Source organism: Salarias fasciatus, chromosome 12, assembly GCF_902148845.1.
Source record: "Salarias fasciatus chromosome 12, fSalaFa1.1, whole genome shotgun sequence".
Taxonomy (NCBI): domain Eukaryota; kingdom Metazoa; phylum Chordata; class Actinopteri; order Blenniiformes; family Blenniidae; genus Salarias; species Salarias fasciatus.
Window position 1 is genome coordinate 20,654,509 of NC_043756.1, and position 12,278 is coordinate 20,666,786.

At 41.4% G+C, this 12,278-nt stretch overlaps 2 protein-coding genes across 2 annotated transcripts; both read right to left on the minus strand.

Annotated features, from left to right (window-relative positions):
- Window positions 1–342: 342 nt before the first annotated feature.
- Window positions 343–2,212, minus strand: LOC115398326 (granzyme A-like). The gene is made up of 5 exons (XM_030105032.1): window positions 2,149–2,212; window positions 1,879–2,011; window positions 1,630–1,768; window positions 1,076–1,348; window positions 343–938 (listed from the first exon to the last, which is right to left on the minus strand). The coding sequence occupies exons 1-5, from the start codon at window positions 2,210–2,212 to the stop codon at window positions 780–782; spliced, it is 768 nt and encodes a 255-aa protein (XP_029960892.1). The 3' UTR covers window positions 343–779.
- Window positions 2,213–3,325: 1,113 nt separating this feature from the next.
- LOC115397787 (uncharacterized) lies at window positions 3,326–12,216 on the minus strand. The gene is made up of 11 exons (XM_030104245.1): window positions 11,325–12,216; window positions 11,072–11,216; window positions 9,883–10,021; window positions 8,973–9,245; window positions 8,732–8,889; window positions 6,883–6,922; window positions 5,494–5,614; window positions 5,249–5,390; window positions 4,411–4,549; window positions 3,571–3,846; window positions 3,326–3,487 (listed from the first exon to the last, which is right to left on the minus strand). The coding sequence occupies exons 1-11, from the start codon at window positions 11,386–11,388 to the stop codon at window positions 3,326–3,328; spliced, it is 1,659 nt and encodes a 552-aa protein (XP_029960105.1). The 5' UTR covers window positions 11,389–12,216.
- Between the last annotated feature and the right edge of the window lie 62 nt (window positions 12,217–12,278).

Consider the following 12,278-nt stretch of genomic DNA (forward strand, 5'->3'; position numbering starts at 1 on the left):
CTTATGCTTATCCTGTGACACATTTAAGATGTGTTTAAGGTTAATTTTCCTCTTAGTTGTGCGTCATTTTGACATTTCCTGACAGATGTAACATACAGAGCACGTCTGTGAGAGGGAGGTGTCTGTGGTCTGATCTGACTAAATACAAGAGAAGGAGAAAAAATGAGTCGAGGCCACAAGACAAGACTGAAATAAAGGAGCTGCAATATCATAGAGTTGGGACATTAAGACAGTATGAGAGATGTATATGTTGCAGAAAGATTATCATAATAATAAATAAAAAAAGAAGCCCATTGAAGAGGTTTTTTTTATTTTTTCATTTTTTTCTGATGCTCTGCAGTAAAGTCTCAGTTTCAGATGAAGCATAAAAAACAGGAGTGTGAAACGGGTTCGATTTGACTGACAGCACTTTATTGTTAGGCTTAAAGCGTATCATTCATGCATCATTTTTTTTCACGTGGCAAGTCAGGACTCAACCCGATCGCTAATCTCGAGAAATGTGAAATGATTTTCTGATTCTAAGCACACACACTACTGCATCTAGACAAGAAATAAAAAGAGCATGGCGAGAGAGAGAAAAATATATAACTTCCAGCTATATGGCCATTAAATCTTCGTTATATCAGCGACCACAGTGTGGATACAGATGCAAGAGAGCGGAAAAGGAAATACACAATAATAAGCTGATTATAAATGCTTGATTTATCCTCAAAACTCAAATTCAGTTTCAACTGTATGAGTGACACATTTTCAAATGTGTGATGAGATCATTAAAATCTTTAGGCATCGCTCCTGTTCATGACGTTTTCAATCCATTTCAGCTGCATCTTTGAGAGGAAGGCGTACACTCCAGGTTTCTTCGGGTCGCCACACTTGCCTCCAAAAGAAGTGACTCCCACCTGCACTCCGTTGCAAATCAGCGGCCCTCCAGAGTCTCCCTGCAGGCAGAGACACATCGTTAATGGGTCCATGCACTAATAACATACGTGCTTTAGTATAAAAATCATTGAAGCGTCCGCTTATTTTTTTTGAAAAAGAAAAGATTATGCTTCAAAAAGGCCTCCATCTCACTCACCTGACAGGTGTCCGTCTTCTTTTTGCCCTTCGAACCGGCACATACCATGTTCTTCGTGATGGGGCGATAGCTGTATCGATTGTTGCAGTCTTTTCTGTTTACCACAGTCACATTCACAGACATCAGCACGTCTGACATTTTCGGTTTCGCCGCGTTTTCATTTGTTTCTCCCCAACCAGCCGCCATGCAGCTGGTGCCGTCGGCTGGATCTGCTACAGCTTTCTGCAGACTGAGCCACTGCACGGTCTTGGTTCGTTGAACTGGTTTATTGAGCTGGAATAATCCAAAAAAAATAAAGTCTGTTAAATTAGTGTCTGCAGCTGATAGCGAGGTTGGTTATCGGATGGATTCAAAATGCAGACCTACATTAAAAATACCAGAAAAACGACAGAAACTATGGAGGTTAAAAGAAAAAAGAAAAAAACAAAGGCTCACACTCAAGAGAGTTTATTGCCTAACAATAATGAATATCGATTATGAACACACAAACACGCACACACACGTCTATGTATTTCCACAGAAACAATGTACATCCACATGAAAACAGACTTTACCTTGAACAACATGAGGTCGTTTTCCTTGACATTGTCATCATACCACGGATGAGGAAACGCCTTTACCACTCTACGAACCTGCACCGAATTTTTGTCCATGTTTTTGATTGAGTGCACTCCCAGGAACACTTTTTCGATGCTGGAAGAGTGAAAATACAACATAAGGCTGGATTCAGTACATTTATGCTAAAGTTTAATGGACAGAGAAAGGTTAAGAAAGGTCAGTGCATGCATGCAGCAGATGCCTACCCTGTGCAGTGGGCGGCAGTCAGCACCCATTGTGGATGGATCAGTGTGCCTCCACAGCTTGCTTCCAGGAAGGCCATGTAGCGCAGCGAGTGTGGGGTCACTTCTTTCCCTCCTATAATCTCGGAACCGTGGCCTCGGGGAAAACACACACAGAAAATCACAATGATCATCTCAAGAAGGAGCAAACAAAATAACCCTGATTATATTCAGCTTTTACAATTTGAGTGCCAACATCACTAAATAAGTAATTACATTAGAAAAGTAACTTACTGGAGTTGACCATGACGCAAACCACACAAGCCAGGTAGACGGTGAAAGTCTTCAGTCCGAACATTTTCCTGTCTATGATCGCTTTCGTCTCGCACTGACACCAACCTTCATGCGCACTCTTTGTTTTATATGTTGGGCTGAGGATGTGGCCTAACCACGGAAACTGGTACACACACGCACACACACACACACACACACACACACACACACACACACACACACATACACACACACACATACACACACACACACACACACATACACACACACACATACACACACACACACACACACAAGTGTACATACGCTCCCATTTTTATTGCATACAAGAGGGAGACATGGCATGGCACTGACCATCACAACCCCCATAATAATATGCAATATAGGTGTTAAAAAAATAATTAATTTAAGATAAAGTAAATCATAGAAAATAACCAACTGTGTTCAACCCTGTACTTTCCCCTTTGAATCAGAGTTTCTATGTGTTTCTATCATTGCATCTGTATTTATCTATTTCTTTAGAATCTCAGCCACCCGCAAGTGCACACACAGTTGGTTTTAACTTAAAGATGCTGAAAGAGTTATCAACTGGCAGAAATATCCACCATCTTTGGTCACTCTTCTTGCTGTAGCCAATGTTATGGGGATTGCTGAGTATTAATGATGGATTACATTTACTTGTTACTTCTTTTAATGCTGTAAATTTAGTTTTCTTTGCTGCGCAAAATAAGTCCTCATAAGTTACCCTATGAGCTAATGAAGTAGCCATTTGTAGGAGGGAGATGATCCATAATTTAAATGTTCCCGAAATTTAAATTGATGTATGAAGACACAAAGACACAAGGATAAATTCTTAATCATTTTATTTCTCCGAATGCTTATATATTATCCAAGTATCTGTGGGAAGAAAACTCAAATATGCACATGTTAAACAAACTCCACAGAGGAAGGCCTAACACAGCTCTAGTATGAACATCTGACAAACCATTAACACGCCTATTAGTGAAGCCAGCGATGAAAACAATTACATTACATTATTTTATGAATCCACACTTACAGTGTGATCCAGTATTATCTGGAAACATTACTATGATTCATGCATGCCAATTCCATTCGCAATAAAGTCACTATAGCAGGAAACACACAGGAAGCAGAACAATTCATTTAAAACGAATGTTTAATCTAATTCAAATGACTTCATTGTCTTTTTGATCCATTTGACCTGCTGTTCAGTGAGGAGAGAGTACACTCCGGGCTTTTCTATCGTCCCACAGTTCTTCACAAATGAAGAGATTCCAACCAGCATGCCGTTGCAGAGCAGAGGTCCTCCTGAATCCCCCTGCAGAGAGATCAAACACTCAGTGGTCATTTTCCACCATTCAACTGCTAAATTATTCACATAGAGTTCTTTGGTGCACCGACCTCGCAGGTACCAGCTGGGCTTGTGCCGTCTGACCCGGCACAGATCATGCCGTTGGTGATGACAGGATGGAAGTTGTAATACTTAGGAGAGTTGCACTTGGCTCTGTCGATCACAGTCACGCTGACGGACCTCAGGACGTCTGACATTTGCTTGGCGTCATTCTTTGTTTTCCCCCATCCAGCTACCAGACACCTGCTGCCTGCCGCTGGCTCCTGGATCTGACGGAGCTTGTTGTAAGGTTTTACAGCCTTGGTTTTCTTTACTGGTTTATCAAGCTGAGATTCAAACAAATAAATAAATGAATAAATAAAATTATATACATGCATGCGTGTATTACACCATAATGTATGAGGAAAAAAGTCACTCAGTATCATTATTTTTTCTCTTTCTTTTCTAAATCAACGTCTTCACTAACGTTCAGTCAAATGAGCATGATGACATTTAATAAACAATTTTCGAGGCAGAAAAAAAAAGGATTTTTTGTGAGAATAAAGGTGCAAAGTAAACACACTGAACACTGGAAGCCTTGGGGGAAAAAATGAAAACCCTAATTTACTCAGCACAGGAAACCTGTCAGAAGCACAGAGGCGATGTGGCCTCTCCCTCGGCTTTCACTGAGCGTTCTGAGACTCCAGATCTTGTCACCTCTTGGCTTCAATCAATCAATCAATCAAATTTTATTTATATAGCGCTTTACAACAACCCAGGTCGATCAAAGCGCTGAACATGAGCAAAAAAACATGAATAAAAAACAAATATATATAAAATATGCCAGTTCATTACATAAAAATAAAACCTTGGATTTCTAATTACCACAAAAACATTCAGTGTTGATTTACCTTTAGCATCATGAGATCACTGAATCCGTCCTGTTGTCCACAACAAGGATGAGGCACTTCTCTTTTCACCTTTCTCACTTGTTTGAATTGATTATTTTTTGATTTGACAGAGTGCACCCCCAGCAGTACTTCCTCAGTGCTGAAAAAAACAAACAAACAAACAAACAAAAAACACTGGCTACAGAGTGAAGTGACTTAAATACCAAACAAAATTTATAAATTTTTCTCAGTTTCCTAATGGAGAATGCCGATTCTGATGCAATTAACAGTTTTATGGTAAAGAAGTGGTGGACTTGCATGTTCTCCCTGTGTCCACACAGTCCTTCTTACATGCTCAAATTTACACTGACCATCCAAATTCACGGTTATTACTTCAATGATGTCATTGTGAATCTGTGACATATTTTGTTCGAATGTGTGCCACACACTGTGACGTGTTTCTGAATTGGGACACTGGGGCTTTTGTGCTCAGACCTGAATACAGATTACCAAGCTTCAGTGTCAAGACTCAAGAAAGAACAGAATTTAAGGGCTTGTGACAATGGTAGAAAAGTGAAGACAGTAAAATTGAAGATGTTCAATAATAATAATCAGATTCCTCTTATAGGAATGTGAAGCTTTATTTAAGGAGTGTTCAAGTGTGATTTAATTTGAACCCTGTGGTTTTAGTGGTTTCCTGAAGCAAGGCATTTGTGCAGAAAGCATTCTTCCTCCTTTGCATTGGTGTGTCTATCCTCCACTTTACAAGCACAAGATTTTCTACATGAGCAAAAACAACATTGTATTGTTGTCAGCTGTAAGTTAAACATTTGATTGAGTGGATCTTTCAGGTTCATACCCAGTACAGCGGGCAGTAGTCAGGACCCATCTTGGATCAATCAGCACCCCCCCACAGGATGGTTTGGTGCTATTCAGCAGAGCCATGTAGCGCAGTGAGTGTGGCTCGACTTGTTTCCCTCCAATGATCTCAAATCCATGACCTGAGACAAATGGCATCATGTATGAAATGCAAGTTTATTCCTTAATATATTTTGTAACAAAAGAGACTGTACTATTGAGAAGAAGAAGAAAAAGAAGACTCACTTGAATGGGCAATATAGAGACTGAAACATGAGATAAAAAGCATGAAGTCCCTCGGGTGGAGCATCTCTTTTTCTTTGAAGTGATGAAGAATAAACTGAAATGAGCCTGAATACCCCTCCCCCTGGTTTTAAGTGTTAGGTTTAAAGGATGTGGGCTGATTAATCATTGCATTGTATGAGTCTGCAACATGATTGCAAGCATGACATGAGAACTGAGACATGCTATCGTCTTTTCTGAAGCCTGTGGAAACATTTACCAGCAAATGCGACCATGTTCTTCAGTCGATGTGGTGGGGAGGATTTCTGTACGTGACACAGCCAACGTCAGCACGATGTGAAGATGTTCAGGGTGGGATCAGTGAAACACCTCAGACCCTCTGAGCTTCACAAAGTGGTGTTGGATTTGTAGGAAATCATATGAAGCTAAATATTTACTGATCTATTAAAGTCTGAACCAAAAAATAAATGATTAGGATCAAACCACTGCCAGTCAAGACACTGTGATTTTTTTTGCCAACTTTATTCTATCCATCCATCCATTTTCGACTGCTTACCCAGGACCGGCTTGCAGGGGCAGCAGTCTATGCAGGGGATGCCCGTACTTCCCTGCCCCCAGACACTTCCCCCAGCGCTTCTGGGAGGATCTCGAGGCGTTCCCAACCCAGCGGAGAAACATAGTTTCAACAGTGTGTTCGAGATCTTTCCCAAAGCCTCCTCCCGGCAGGATATGCCCGCCTCCCCTGGCCTGGGAGGCATCCAGGAGGCATCCTAAACAGATGCCCAAGCCACCTCAGCTGGGTCCTCTCAATGTGAAACTTGATCAGCAGATCTAGTCCGAACTCCTTCCTGGTGACTGAGCTTCTCACCCTATCTCTAAGGGAGCACCCAGACACCCCATGGAGGGCGTTCATTTCATCCACTTTTATCCGGGATCTTGTTCTTTTGGTCATGATCCAAAACTCATGACCATGGCTGAGAGTAGGCTGGTAGACTGACTGGTAAATTGAGAGCTGAGCTGAAAGGCGAAGCTCCCTCTTCACCATGACAGATCTACAATATGGCATCACTGTAGCCGCTGCACCGATCCGCCTGTCATTCTCATGCTCCATGGAAGATGTGGTGACGGGATTGAGGGAGTCCTCGAAGTATTCCTTCCACCATATGATAATATCTCCACTCAAAGTCAGCAGCTCCCCACCTCCACTGGAAACAATGTTGGTGGAAACCTGCTTTTCCCTCCTGAACCGTCGGACAGTTTGCCAGAATTTCTTGGAGGCCGATCAATAGTTCCCCTCCATGGTCTCTCCGAACTCCTCCCAGACCCAAGTTTTTTGCCTCCACAACCACTTGGACTGTAGTTTGCTTGGCCTGCCGGTACCTGTCAGCTGACTCGATAGGACTCCCTCTTGAGCTTGACAGCATCCCTAACACTGGGTTCAGAGGCTGCCGCAACATCAGGCACTGGAGAGCTCATGACCACAGCTCCAAGCAGCTGCTTCAATAATGGTGGTGAAGAACATGGTCAACTTGGACTCTGAAAACAATGCTGACAGAGGGTACCAGCAGACGTTCCCAACAGATACACAAATCTACTTATCCATGAAATGAGATGGCACTTACTAACTTGTCAAGCTAGACGTTTGTTTTAAAGACATAAAAACCTGGATGAGTTATAATTTCATGCTCCTAAATTCAGACAAAACAGAAGTTATTACATTTGGTCCAAAAAACTATTATCCAAACATAAAGTGACATTAGCCTCCGTAACAGTGTGTGGAACCTGGGAGTTACTTTTGACCAGAACCTATCCTTCATCTCCCACATTAAACAGGTCTGTAGGACATCCTTCTTTCACTTGTGTAATATTTCTAAAATTAGAAATAAAGTCCTTCAAAGTTAGCTGCAAAGGTTTCTTCCTTTCCACAGTCGATTTTGCTTGCTTATGTGGAACTGTTGGGTTTTCTCTGTTTAAGTGCCCAGAAATGATTGTGTTGTATGTAGAGCTATACAAATAAAGCTGAATTTAAATTAAGAAGTGTCAGGTGTAAAGCATGCAAAGCATGTAAACAAAACATGCAGATTAAAGCGACACAAAGGAACTTTCAGTTTTCGTTGAATTTGGCAGCGCCATGTGGACAAAAGCGGTAGTGTTTTTCCTGAACGAATACCACAGTTCCCATGAGGACTAGCGCGTGGCGTAGTAAAATGCTGCTCCCAGTGGCATGCTGTCGGACTGAACTCGGCTACATTTGTTTCCAGTGGCTGTGTGAAGGATGGATAGCGACGAGGTAATGAATCTATTGGTGGCTAAACAATGTTATATCACGATGCTGAAAATGAATGTTTAACTTTGGTAAACGTAACTTTGTTTTTGTACCGCTTTTCCCCCCTCGGAGACCATGCCATAAAGCAGTCCACACATTTGGAGTTTTTTAGTGTGCAGGGTTCCTACCACCCTCCTCACAGTTGCTTAGTCCAAGTGAAGGCAATACTGACGCCCTCAGGCCGTGACAGATGGTCATTCAACTAGTTATAAGTCGATGTATCATCACAAAAGATATGAAAATGTTTTATTAAGGTTGAAAAGTTATCAAGTGTCGCTTCGATGCTGGATAAAAATGAATACAAACAGGCCAAAAATATCTGAAAAAAAACTTCCATCCATACATACACACATACTGTGCTCATGAAAAGGGTAGATGAATCACATCAAAGTTGATGTTTAATACTTTAATGAATCTTCACCTGTAAATCAACAATCTGATCATCCATGTGACATTTCGTGCTTTGTGACATGCTCTATGATGATATTGCACAATTAACGACATGATAAACCCAACATTTTCCCTCAATTGTACACAAAAATAAAAAAATTGATGCATATGTTCAAATCACAATACTGCCATCATTTATGCTTCAGATGCTGTAGGGTGAGATATATCACTGTAAAGATGCTTGAAAGGCCTGTATAACTGAGCACAGTACACGTTGCAACTGCAGCTTCAGCCGAACTTTGCTTATTCTACTTTAAATGTCCTAACTGTTAAAATTTAAAAATGAGACCAGACTGCTTTTGTATACTTGTGGTGCCAAGAAAAGGTTACCTGCAAATGCTAATATTCTTAGCTACTAAAACATGATTAATATATTATTACAGATTCTGTTCATAACTAAATCATTTTGCCGAAAAAAAACAGATACAGAGGAAGGAGAAGAAAGAATTCAAAACAGAAGTTTACTAAATTGCAGAGGATTTGATTATCTTTTTGATCCAGTTGATCTGTTTTTCCGTGAGGAGCGAGTACACCCCAGGCTTTTCGATCAACCCACACTGCTTTCCAAACGAAGTGATTCCAACCAGCACGCCGTTACACAGCAGAGGTCCTCCTGAATCCCCCTACGGAGAGATCAAACACTCAGTGGTCATTTTCCAACATTCAACAGCTAAATTATTCACATACAGTTCTTTGGTACACCTACCACGCAGGTATCAGCATTATTTGTGCCGTCTGACCCGGCACAGATCATGCTGTTGGTGATGACAGGATTGAAGTTGTAATACTTAGGAGAGTTGCACTTGGCTCTGTCGATTACAGTCACGTTGACGGATCTCAGGACGTCTGACATTTGCTTGACGTTGTTCTTTGTTGCTCCCCATCCAGCTACCAGACACCTGCTGCCTGCCGCTGGCTCCTGGATCTGTCTGACCTCCAGATGTGTTACAGCCTTGGTTTTCTTCACTGGTTTATCAAGCTGAAATTCAAATTAAACAAACTCACAGATGCTGACTGCGCAGATCTTTTTCAATAATCAATTGACATGTGCAAACGATGACACAATAAATCAGGTAGATGCCTGGCTTAAAAAAAAAATCAGAATTTACTCAGCACAGGAAACCTGTGAGAAGCACACACACAATGTGGCCTCTCACTTTGGTTTCATTATGAGTGTGTGTTGTGACATCTTGAGCTTGTTGCATCTTTGTGGGTTTTCTCATCTAATCTAGATCTCTCTAAAGTGGATCAACAGCCAAGTTTCATGTCAGAAACTTCCTAATACAGGCTTCTCCAGTCAGGCTGTGGACTAGTTTGTTGACATTTAAAAAGTTGTGTCTCAAAGCTCAGTTTTAGGACCAACTCTCTTCAGTACTGATATTAATGATGTGGGCCGGAAGTTTCTGAAGCTGCCCGCCTTGATCCTGTCAGTGGAAATCAATGTCTGTCTGATGAGTTTGGAGAAAATATATTGTGATGTAGACTGGAATTTTAGTAACTAAACATTATTTTCTATCCAAAACAGGTCTCTCTTGCAGAAGAGATTGTGTGTCACAATAGGAAAACCTGCATAAATAAATGTTGATAATATTAACAATATTGCAACGTTAATGTACCTTCAGCAGCTTGAGGTCGTTGAGCTTGTCCTTTTCATCGTAACAGGGATGAGGAATTTGACTCTTCACCTTTCTGACTTGTATGGATTGATCTTTCGTTGATTTGATGGAGTGCACCCCCAGCAGGACTTTCTTAATGCTGAAAAGAAAACATTGATTTACATAGAAGATGTGTCTAAAAGCCTGAATAAGTCATGCATGTGTCTCAGTTGCCTTAGGGAGAAAGAAAGGTCTGATCCAATGAAGGGTTGGTGGTCAGTCTGCATGTTCTCTATAGATGTTTTCTGTCGAGAGGTTTTCTACAAATGCTTAGGTCCACAATCTAAATTCATGGTTTTAAGTTCATTTTGCCTGGAGTTGTGAATATGTGTCTGATTGTCTGTGTGAGGGTGAGCAGAGTATAGCCTGTGCTTGAATGACGTGCACACACACACACTATGACTGTTGCTGGAAGGTCAGGAAGTAACTGTGTAACTAACAGTCAGGGAGGCTTACAAACTATTTTCACTCTTGTGAAATGACTTCTGTTTTCAGAAACCGATGAGAAGATGGATCAGCTGATTTAAACTGCTGAATGTTTATATTTCTCTCAGTCTGGATAGAAATGAACCTATAATATTTGTTTCAACTCCACCAGACTTATTCATTCAGGATGAATCCTGCATTTGCAGATCTGAGTTAGAGAGCCATATTCTCATTTCAGATGTTGGGACATTCGTGCTCCGACATGAGTGAAGCTCTAGAGACATAGGCCAAGAAGGAAATGGTTTTAAACATTTCAAGTGTCACTTGCCCTGTGGTTTTTGTGGCTTCTTGAGGCATGAGACATTTGTGCAGAAACAAAAGCAAGTGCACTTGTATGCATGTATGTTCTTCCTTGTGTGCATAGATGTGTCCATTCTCCACTTTACTTGAAATCTGAAATTGTTGCTTGAGATTCTTTTCTGACGGAGGTTTCTTTGAAACAATGATTTCATTTGCTGATCTGTGCCCCATGTGGTTGCTACTGCTTACCCTATCAGCACAACAGAAACATTTTAATTAAATTAAAAAAAAAAAATGTATACAGAATTACCTATGTTTGAATGTGTTTGAAATCAATCACATGAAAAGAGCAGTATTTTTCACTCACAGTCAAGACACACTTTGAGAGAAAATGTTTGATTAAGTGGATGTTTCAGGCTCATACCTTTTACAGTGGGCAGCAGTCAGGACCCATCTTGGATCAATCAGCACCCCCCCACAGGATGGTTTGGTGCTTTCCAGCAGAGCCATGAAGGGCAGTGAGTGTGGCGGCTTGACTTCTTTCCCTCCAATGATCTCAGATCCATGACCTGAGACAAATGGAATCATGTGAAATGCAGGTAACTTGCTCAACATATGGTCAAGCAAAAAAAGCTGTATAATTGAGAAGAAGAAGAAGAAGAAGAAAAAAGACTCACTTGAATGGATAATATGGAGACTGAAACATGAGATAAAAAGAATGAAGTCCCTCGGGTGGAGCATCTCTTCTTCTTTGAAGTGATGAAGAATAAACTGAAATGAGCCTGAATGCTCACCCCTGGGTTTTGTGTGTTAGGTTTGAAGGATGTGGGCTGATCACTGTCATGCATGAGTCAGCAACACGAATGCAAGCCTGACATGAGAACTGAGACGTGCTGTTGCATTTTCAGGGGTCTGTGGAAACATTTACCAGCAAATGCGACCATGTTCTTGAGTAGATGTGGTGGGGAGGATGTCTATACATGACGTCAGCACCATGTGAAGATGTTCAGGGTGGGAACGGTGAAACAGCTCAGACCCTCTGAGCATTTCTCACGAAGAGGTCTCTGGTTAGCCCCACAACAAAGAAACAAAATTCATTATGACTACTTGTCTAATGATGTGTCAGTATCCCATTGAATTAATGAAAATTTGTTGTGCTTCTATCTACAGTATCTTCGATCACAGCAGCAGAAGAGAGAACACAGTCCAGACCTCCCTGTCCCCAGCCATATCCAGCAAAATCCTCCAGCGGTTCTGGAGGGACCAATCAATTCCAGCGTGTCCTTGAGTTGTCGTCATGATCACTAAAATCATTTTGGGCAGAGTCACGTTAGCCCTTTCCAGTGTACCTGTGGTGCACACTCACCATGCACGTGTCTGCTGGGTCTGGACTGCAGTCTTCCCCACCACCTGATCCATCTTACAATGATGATCAGTTGACAGCGCTGCACCTCTCGTCACCTGAGGGTCCTGAACATACAGTTCAGGTGAAATAACAACAACACGGACCCTCAACCCAAGGATCTCACACCAAGTAAACCTATGAGCAGAAACTGTTGGTGGTTTGTTTGCAAAAAACTATGAAAAAACTACAAGTACTCATGTGGTGACTTTCCTCATCGAAGGTTACG

What these genes read in the sequence shown, in the direction of transcription:
- LOC115398326 (XM_030105032.1), bottom strand. Translation starts at nt 2,212, where the DNA reads ATGTTCGGACTGAAGACTTTCACCGTCTACCTGGCTTGTGTGGTTTGC. An exon ending in TTGCGTCATGGTCAACTCCA is followed by an intron (nt 2,012 to 2,148) that starts GTAAGTTACTTT and finishes GTTTTCCCCGAG; the next exon opens with GCCACGGTTCCGAGATTATA. An exon ending in AGAAGACGGACACCTGTCAG is followed by an intron (nt 939 to 1,075) that starts GTGAGTGAGATG and finishes CTCTGCCTGCAG; the next exon opens with GGAGACTCTGGAGGGCCGCT.
- LOC115397787 (XM_030104245.1), bottom strand. Translation starts at nt 11,388, where the DNA reads ATGCTCCACCCGAGGGACTTCATTCTTTTTATCTCATGTTTCAGTCTC. An exon ending in TCAAGAGGGAGTCCTATCGA is followed by an intron (nt 5,615 to 6,882) that starts GTCAGCTGACAG and finishes ACTTAAAACCAG; the next exon opens with GGGGAGGGGTATTCAGGCTC. An exon ending in GCCCAGCTGGTACCTGCGAG is followed by an intron (nt 3,488 to 3,570) that starts GTCGGTGCACCA and finishes ATCTCTCTGCAG; the next exon opens with GGGGATTCAGGAGGACCTCT.